This window comes from Sphaerodactylus townsendi, linkage group LG02 (genome assembly GCF_021028975.2).
Source record: "Sphaerodactylus townsendi isolate TG3544 linkage group LG02, MPM_Stown_v2.3, whole genome shotgun sequence".
In the NCBI taxonomy this organism is placed as follows: domain Eukaryota; kingdom Metazoa; phylum Chordata; class Lepidosauria; order Squamata; family Sphaerodactylidae; genus Sphaerodactylus; species Sphaerodactylus townsendi.
Genome location: NC_059426.1, coordinates 59673778 through 59683482, shown reverse-complemented (window position 1 = coordinate 59683482; position 9705 = coordinate 59673778). Strand labels below are relative to the sequence as shown.

The window sequence follows — 9705 nt, the reverse complement described above, 5'->3', positions numbered from 1 at the left end:
GCAGGAAAATGCAATTAGTTTTAGAGATAATATGTAAAAAAAGGAAAAGACAAAACTAGATTTTCAACTAATAGAAATTGTTAACAATATACTCATACTGGCAGAGGCAAAGATCTTTGCAACATCTGTAAAAGTACTGACCATACTGAATGAAATTTACTTGGAAAATTTAACCTATTCAGCTAAGAATCAAGTGTGCAGTAATCACATGATATGACAGCCTGTTTTTCTTTAAGGGAAAGAAGAGGATGCCCCCATTCCCTCTATAGCCAGAGCAAGATTTCCATCTTATCTGTCCCCATAAAACTGCTCTAAATAAGATCTGCAGGCAAGATCTGCAGCCTTTGGAATATCCCTTACCACTTGATGCAGATTAAAGTCTTAATCCAGCAAGGAGTCATATATGTGTAACAGCAGATTTTTATGCACAGATACTTCAGTGAGAATTCTCAGTGAGAACCCGTGGCAGATTCCGCATGGGCCCAAAACAGCACTTTTACACCATTTTAAACCATTTTACACTGTTTTCACACAGCTGTTTTGGGCCCATGCAGAATCCACCCATGTGTTACGCACAGCTTCTCTTCCCAGTTTAGCTGCTGAGTTTGCATCCACACATAGCTTTCTTCAAAAAGCAGTATTCATACCTATCAGGTATTCAGATTTAGGCCCTTCCACTCCTCTTCCTTTGGCAAAACATCTGGTTGTATATGATTACTGTTTGTTGAAGAGGGCATTGTGGGAACAATCTGGCTACTGGGAGTGTACATTGCTAGAATGAGTCTCTGATGCTGAAGGCAGAACATCAGTGAGAAGCATATTTATCCACTTTTATAAGTCTCAATCACTCCATTTAAAACACCTAAAGCTCATCATGTCAGTCAATATTCTACTTTTAACATATTGGACTATCCTATATACTACTCTGATTCAGCCTGCTAATGTAGTAGTCATTTTATGCCTGATTATTTTCAATCACTATACTGTGATGCTCATTCCAGTTGAAAGTAATTCTAAAATATGATATGAAACGCACATATTTGTATTTTTATATATATATACCTTTTAGCGTGGAAATGACAAAACATGATTCATCTTGGAAGTTTTGTACCATCTGGGGGGAAAACAAAGATGACAAAATGTTTTTAAAACTATGTATTTTCCTCAAGGTTTATCACCAGCATGTTACAGAACAGTTTTCAGCTTCACAGAACAAGACAATCTTAATTGTGCAAAAGAAGGGCTGCCATTCTAACTTGAGAGGACTCATTTTGCAACCATGAAATTACGCCTACAGCAATTCTTGCAGAAGTGTCCAAGTACCCTTTTTATTCCATCTGGTAATGCTGGATTCCCAGAAATCTGAAGCCAATGGAATCATCTGTGAAGAACTGATTTTGGGACATGGGCAAAGTTTTACATGTGAGCATTTCTATTTACAAACATGGTTCCTGACCCAGCAAAAGATAAAATTCTTAACTTGGGCTCTGGAATACAAAGAGACAAACAGTCTCATTTCTAACACGGCTGAAGGAGGCCATTTGTGGCGGAGGCTGTATATCTCCAAGTTGGTTAGACACGAAGAAGCAAGTTACCAACTCCACTGAAGCAACAGGGTATAAATGATTACATGTGAGTGAAGCTAGTACCTCTCCATCATCCCTTGCTGTACCACATTTCAGTTCAGAGCTCTGTTAGATTATTCAGACAATAATTTCTCTCACTTGCACTTTTTTCAGCCAAGTTTCCTTCCACATTAGTGGAATACCACATATCTGGTAAAAGTGAGGCCACTGCTGCCCCCCTCCCCAATCACATGTCTAATGATGCATGAAGAACATTCATTTGGTGCCTTTTGTTGGCATTGCTTTTGCTGCCTGCCACTTGCACAGAAAAACAAAGCAATCATTGTTGTTAATAAGTAACATAAGCATTTAATGAAACACACCCCACTCTGCACCAAAGCTGGGCAAGGCAATTCTCTTTCCAGAGAATGCCTTAAAGCATTTCATGACTACTCAAATGTTAAAAGGTTCAGAACCATCCAAGTGAAACAGCAAGGAGACTTTCAGAATAAAAATCACAGGCTGTAGCTGATTCGAGTCCTACCCTTTGCTTTGATTGCTTTAACCATGTTCCTCAGAAATCATATGCAATAAGGCTTCTTATGTGATTCTAGTGCATGCAACCACAGGACAATTAGGGAAGACTGCCTGATTTTCATGTCAAATATCCTCATATAGGAAAATGAATCAGATGTTTGTGGAAATGGATAGAAGGAAAAATGTTCCCCTTTATCTAGTAGCTAAGATTGTCTCTAATATACTGCATGGGCTATTAACTACCAGAGTCCCCTCTCCCCCTCAAAACAGTTTACCCAATTATTTCAAGATATATAAAAGTATAGCCTCATGGAAGGTCGTTCCTTGACTACAGTCCAGTGTAGAAGTAAGTGTGTTAAACACCTTGACTTCCATGTCGTTTAAACACATTTAACTCCATGTTAGATTGCAGCATGTGGTAACTGTGGTTTGTTCATTTGTTTGTTTGGCTTGATACATCGCCCACCCCCAGAGGGCTCTGGGCGGTGTACAAATAATTTCCATAAAACACTATAAAACCCCAATAAATACCAATATATACAAATTAAAACAGAACAATCAGCACACCGATTAAACAATAAATAAAACAAATGGCATAACTAATAACTAATACAATGGCGACCCATAGCTAATATAGCCTCTTCCATTTACTTCTGGGCGAGGATTGGGCCATGATGGTAGTAATCAGATGGTAAAGCGTGCAGATGTCAAAGCATGCAGGGAATGGCATTTCACCGGCCAGCCTCCCAAAAGCCCGGCGGAACAGCTCTATTTTGCAGGCCCTGCGGAACTGCTCCAGGCTCTGCAGGGCCCAAATAGCTGGAGGCAGAGTGTTCCACCAGGCGGGGGCAAAGGCGGTAAAAACCCTGACCTGGGTCGAGGCCAGCCAGATCATAGAAGGGCCAGGGACCACCAGCAAATTCGCCTCTGTGGAATGCAGAGGCCGAATGGGGATATAAGGGAAGAGATGGGCCTTGACGTATGAGGGTCCCAGGCCGCGCAGGGCCTTAAAAGTTAATACCAACACCTTGAAGGTGATCCGGTATTCCACTGGGAGCCAGTGCAGTATGGTTCAAAGCACATTAGATATTACAGGGCTTTTGTATTTGGTTTTTGCAGTGGATGAAGATGACTACCTGCAACCAGTAATAATAACGTTACCAATGATAGATTCTTTGTCGTACATATCACCAAGGGAGAATTTGGTCCTATTGTACAAAATCCATTCCATATTTTATGGAGAGGGCTGGAGATGGTTTTAGTTAAAAAAAACAACTATGAAGATATATATGTACACATCAATAACTGACAAATTAGGAAAGCCCAGGGTAAAACTTTCAAGGGGGAAAGAGGGAGCTTTTTGCCTCCATTAATATATTGCTACCCAAGACGCCAATGTATCTTTTACAAAATTAACACAACATTCAGCAAATGAGTTTGTAACTGATTGAAAAACTTAATGGTTTGCAAAATTTATTCCCATAACTAATTTCAAGCTTAATAATAACTATGATTGAGAATAAACCAATCTTTTAGGGGAATCTAAACTGACATTTCAGTGAATAATATGACACCTTGTAAACAGTTACATTAGGATTCCTGACACAGCTGCTCCCAGCCCATGCAGTTTCTTTCCATATTTGGAACATTTATGCAAAACTGTAAGGCTAAATTCTGAAGGGGAGATTAACAAAAGGATCCTAAAGACAGCAGCAGCAGGAACTGTTTGTGGTGCTGAAACCTTACCTTTTGAACATTCAAAATAATGCCCAGCTAAATCTTGCTCACTTATGCACAGCATGAGCTGTAAGAGAAGCAAATGACGAGCTACAAAGAGACTAATATATTTTACTTGATAGACTGTAAGAATCCAATTAGTAAAAAGTGCCATGGGATAAGTACTGTATGAGCTTCTCATTTCAGATATGAAGTATTGCAGCTGTTGAGAAACTAAGGTGTGGGAAAGGAGGGACTCCAGTCTCCCTTTCAAATTGCCCATGTAGTGAGTTTATGACCCCTCTTTTAATCCTATCCCCCCAGGAGATATGGGGATAATAATACTGACTTTTCTTACATTGTTACTGCTACGATTACTGAGATAATATTTATTAAACACTTTGAAATCCTATATAAGTGCTATATAAGTGCTCCATTTTACTCTAAAGAAGGTTACATGACCGCAACAAGGTTCCCCAAGAGCTGTAAAATGAATTCATGATTCTCTTCTTACTTTAGAAACTTACTATTTGGATCCATTCCTGTCAGTAAAACCAAGAGAACATTTCTAGTTGTTTTATGGAGCAATCATAAACCTAAGGACTTTCAAAAATCTATTTCTGATATTCCTTGATAAATAACATGTGGATTGTTTCGCACCTGGAGCCTCCTTTTGATTGGGGGTTAGTATACTCCTGTGGTGGCGAAACTTTGGCACTCCAGATGTTATGGACTACAATTCCCATCAGCCCCTGCCAGCATGGCCAATTGGCCATGTTGACAGAGGCTGATGGGAATTGTAGTCCATAACATCTGGAGTGCCAAAGGTTCACCACCACTGGTATACTGAGATCAGTTCCCAACCCTGATCCTGACTAGCCTCACCTGGGACTCACAATGGGAGCTGGCTGAGAACATCCTCCACTATCTCCACAGCTGTGCCCCAGCAAAGGGAACACACAAACTAGCATTTTCAGTCCAATCTTATGCAGAATTACTCAGCTGGGTTAGTATTGAGTAACTGCATAAGACTGCACCATTTGCCATTGTCTTATAAGCCATGAAGAAGAAGAAGAAGAAGAAGAGTTTGGATTTATATCCCCTCTTTCTCTCCTGCAGGAGACTCAAAGGGGCTGACAATCTCCTTGCCCTTCCCCGCTCACAACAAACACCCTGTGAGGAGGGTGGGGCTGAGAGAGCTCTGAGAAGCTGTGACTAGCCCAAGGTCACCCAGCCTTCATGACACGGTGGACGGGAATACAATACAAGCGTTGCTGGGTTGAATAAAAACAGGTGGTAGTAAAAAGTCCCCTAAACCCCGTAGAGGGGTGGTGAATGGGGAACTGCTGACACTCAAGAGGTAGCTCATTTATACCACCCAGGAGGCATGGAAATTGATACAAATTAATTACTTCAGTTTCATAAACATACATTTAAAGCAAAAGCAGAATTGGGGCCAACTCACATATTAACCTCTTAGAGCAGGGGTGTCAAACATGAAGCCCAGGGATCGGACCAGTCCCTTGAGAGGGCTTACCAAACCCACAAGCCAGCTGAGGCAAACCCCCTTCATTCTGAGCAGGCACAAATGCCCCTTGCTCCCTATATGGCCTGGCGAGCCAATTTAAGCAACCACCCCACTCCACCCTGCCATGGGGTCACTGGGCCAGGCAGCTACTGTTAATGCTTGCTTATTTTCATCACAGTGCTTTTGCTTTTCTTTGCTACACTCAAGGAACAAGGAAGTTCCTATTAAGCTGTTTTCCTTCCTTGTCCTCTCAAGTTTTGGCTGCTCTTGCTGGCAGTTAGGAGGAGTAAACACAGTAAAAAAAGAGAAAGAAATGTAAAGTAAATTGAGCAAAACAGCCAGTCAGCTATGATAATGGTATGTGGACAATGATAGTGAAGAGGCAGGATTGTGGTGCTGCATTTGCAACTTGAAAGGAAACATCTGAGTGCCTATACATAAAGGAGAAATTACACATTACTGTTTGTGTTTTCCCTCTAAGGCAAACAGTAGCTCCAGGGAATTGCTTGTACTGACCACTATCACCATCTCCTTTGTGACACAGCCCCAATTCCAATTAGAGTCCTCATAGAGTGTATATTTTTTAAAAGCTACAGGAGAGGCATTCAAAAATCTCTTGCAATCATGTCTATTTCAGTTCTGAGGTGATGGATTTTCCCAGCTTCCAAGTATGTCATTTAAAACTAACAGGTGAAAAATGTAGATAATTTCTATCCTCAGGGTTTCATGTTCTCTGCTACTATAGTGAATGCAAATTTCTTATCGCTTACACAAACAAAAGAACAAAAGTGATGATAAACATCAGTTTCCATCTTTTAAAGACTCCATCGCTAACACCCTCACTCCACCACCTACATGCACAGAGCTAAACAGAGGAAGGTGATTAGTATTTGAGGTTTAGTAACTTTCAGTCAGGAAATAACCCCACATAATCCACAATAAGTGCAGTCTAGGCTTAATATGGAAAAGGTCACAGAAGTTGCTTGAACATAATATCTGGAAACAGATGTGAAGTATTCTAGTTAAATCCTTACCTCATTGCTCACTAATACATGGATTCCTGTAGGTCCTTGCCGATAGATCCGGTTTATCTGCTGTGGGGAAATACTGTACAAGTTTGCAATCTTCTCCATTAATTCCAGAGTTGTCAGTTCTTCTAAGAAGATGGCATGGTATACTGAAATGCCAGTGGGAGAAGACTTTAGCACTGTAAGAGTGCACAAGGATTCGCTGATATTCAAAGGAAAAGCTAAACTGGTGCAAACTGAAACAGCCCTCATTTACTTCTTGTGTTTGCTCTTAACACACAGCAAAAAAACAACAACAAACCATGACAAAGCAGAAAGTCAAATTGCCTGGGGCTAAAATAGACCTTTTCCATGTTAAATTCACACAGAGGCCACCCCATATGCACCAAGGTGCCTTGATCTATTCAGATCTTGAGCAATTTGGAGGATGGTCTTTAAGGTTTATAGTTTTAAAAATCTCCTAAAAGACTTCCCCTCTTTATATTGCTGTCAATAAATTTCAGCAATCCATTAATAGTGTTTATACTACCTATTCTGACAAACACAACCCTTTACCCAATATGCATGCAAATCTAACTGCCACCAATGGATTCCTGCCCATTCACTGGTCATGTTAAAATGGAAGGTTAAACGTATTTAGGAAAGTGTAACTCTGTTAAGACTGCACTGCTAATCTGCTAGAAAACAACCTGGAGACTAACCGAAAACTGAACCAGAATCCCAAGTGTCAACCTCAGAAATTACAGTCCTTACAGTGCAATCCACGGATGGAGGGGGAGCCGATTTGTGACAGCTGGGGACAGCGCTACCATGGTGTAGCCATGTTGCCTCTAAAAGAGTTTCAGGCAGTGTGGGAAGGTGGGAAATGAGAAAATCCCCAGGACCCCACCCCACCCCCAAAAAACCCATACAGGCCAATGGGTTACACAACACTTTTTGGTGGTATAAATCTTCAGCCAGCATTGGTTACATTCCCAGGCTGAAAGCCCTTTGGAAGCTGACTAAAGAACATAAGAACATAAGAACAAGCAAGCTGGATCAGACCAAAGTCCATCTAGTCCAGCTCTCTGCTACTCGCAGTGGCCCACCAGGTGCCTTTGGGAGCTCACAGGCAGGATGTGAACGCAATGGCCTTCTGCGGCTGTTGCTCCCGATCACCTGGTCTGTTAAGGCATTTGCAATCTCAGATCAAGGAGGATCAAGATTGGTAGCCATAAATCGACTTCTCCTCCATAAATCTGTCCAAGCCCCTTTTAAAGCTATCCAGGTTAGTGGCCATCACCACCTCCTGTGGCAGCATATTCCAAACACCAATCACACGTTGCGTGAAGAAGTGTTTCCTTTTATTAGTCCTAATTCTTCCCCCCAGCATTTTCAATAAATGCCCCCTGGTTCTAGTATTGTGAGAAAGAGAGAAAAATTTCTCTCTGTCAACATTTTCTACCCCATGCATAATTTTGTAGACTTCAATCATATCCCCCCTCAGCCGCCTCCTCTCCAAACTAAAGAGTCCCAAACGCTGCAGCCTCTCCTCATAGGGAAGGTGCTCCAGTCCCTCAATCATCCTTGTTGCCCTTCTCTGCACTTTTCTATCTCCTCAATATCCTTTTTGAGATGCGGCGACCAGAACTGGACACAGTACTCCAAGTGCGGTCGCACCACTGCTTTATATAAGGGCATGACAATCTTTGCAGTTTTATTATCAATTCCTTTTCTAATGATCCCCAGCATAGAGTTTGCCTTTTTCACAGCTGCCATGCATTGAGTTGACATTCCCATGGAACTATCAACTAAGACGCCTAAATCCCTTTCCTGGTCTGTGACTGATAGCACTGACCCCTGTAGCGTGTATGTGAAGTTTGGATTTTTTGCCCCTATGTGCATCACTTTACATTTGCTACATTGAACTGCATTTGCCATTTCTGAGCCCACTCACCTAATTTATCAAGGTCCGCTTGGAGCTCTTCGCAATCCTTTGTGGTTCTCACCACCCTACATAATTTGGTATCATCTGCAAACTTGGCCACCACGCTTCCCACCCCTACTTCCAGGTTGCCTCGATCCCCAGGAATGCCCCAGACTCCTGCACCGGAGGAATGTTGGCATGGCAGCAGCTTCTGGGTTCAAGCCATTCCATTGCCAGCGTATTTGCTTGTCCCACCAGTGTTTATGTCCTGCAGCAATATCGGGGCACCCTTCCACTGCTTACACCAGTCCTTTTGTCATCCCCCACCCCCCACCCTTCCGCAATAGCCTAAACTGTAAATGTTCAAAGCATCAGGTGGCAGCCTTCTCCCAAAGCCACTATACTTCAATGACTGGAAATGGGGAAAATGAGATTTAAGGTCCTATAGAACTGTGTAGCTGCATATGGCTTATCCTATTCAGGTGTAGTTATAATAGTGCCCTACATTAACAAAATGGGACAAGACTTTCTTCATCTGCTGACTGATCAACTGCAATTCTTACCATGGTTCCCTGCAAGCATACTTGGACACTTGTAAATCTAAAGGCTTCAAATAGTTTAGATCCATACCACTGGGCTAACACAGCAGTTCCACACATACATGCCAACTTGGGCATACTATGCTCGTGAATTGCGAGGAGGAGGGAAAGAGACATCTTGATGTAACTCATGAAAGACTGGCACCTTTGACAAAGCAGAGGATGCTTACCACAAAGATTTCCCTCTCCATTTTCTCGTTTTTGATGAAGATGAGATTGATTCTGCTCAGGTTCTTGACAGACATAAACGGTCATCTTAGGCCTTACATTCCTACAGGCAAAACAACTCTTTAGACTGACACACACTACTTCCCATTTTTATACTAGGCATATTATCAGTAGTTATGGGCTTCAGGCATAAGAATCCAGTTAATGTGAGCTCTGTGCCAGATTTTCCATTTAACCATAGCAAAATTCTGATAATGTGACAGGGCACAAGAACCATGATACTGTACAGTATTCTGTTTAAATTCAGGGCTGGATTTTCAAGTCACAAACTGATGCTACAACAACAGCAAGAAGAGTCTAATACAAACCTTCCTTTAATGGCATTGAAAAGTCGAATGCCATCAGCTGGGCCACAGATCTGAACAAAATCTTCTTTGGACATCTTCAGTAAGTCAGCACCTACACATATTTCAAGGAAAGGTAGTTCTTGACAAATGTTGATATGGACTAAAAATCAAATTAGAAGGGGTACTGAGAGAAGGAAAAACACGGCAAACTGTGAAAAGAGTCTTTGTGCAAATCACAGCATAATCACTAAGAAAAAGAAGATCTAGAAACAAGATGTTATGGTGACGGGCAAGATTGTGCTGCCACTGCC

The 9705-nt window shown here is 41.7% G+C and overlaps 1 protein-coding gene across 2 annotated transcripts in view; it reads right to left on the bottom strand.

The window, feature by feature from the left end:
* Nucleotides 1-9705, bottom strand: part of TFCP2L1 (transcription factor CP2 like 1) — a 78790-nt gene that overhangs the window by 5650 nt on the left and 63435 nt on the right. Inside the window, exons 11-14 of one of the 2 annotated variants that reach the window (XM_048487012.1) lie at nt 9416-9506; nt 9050-9150; nt 6381-6553; nt 1063-1114 (exon numbers count right to left, since the gene is read on the bottom strand). In XM_048487012.1, the coding sequence (XP_048342969.1) occupies nt 1063-1114; nt 6381-6553; nt 9050-9150; nt 9416-9506 (417 nt within the window). The remainder of the gene's footprint in view (nt 1-1062; nt 1115-6380; nt 6554-9049; nt 9151-9415; nt 9507-9705) is intronic. The other variant, XM_048487013.1, reaches the window with a different exon arrangement.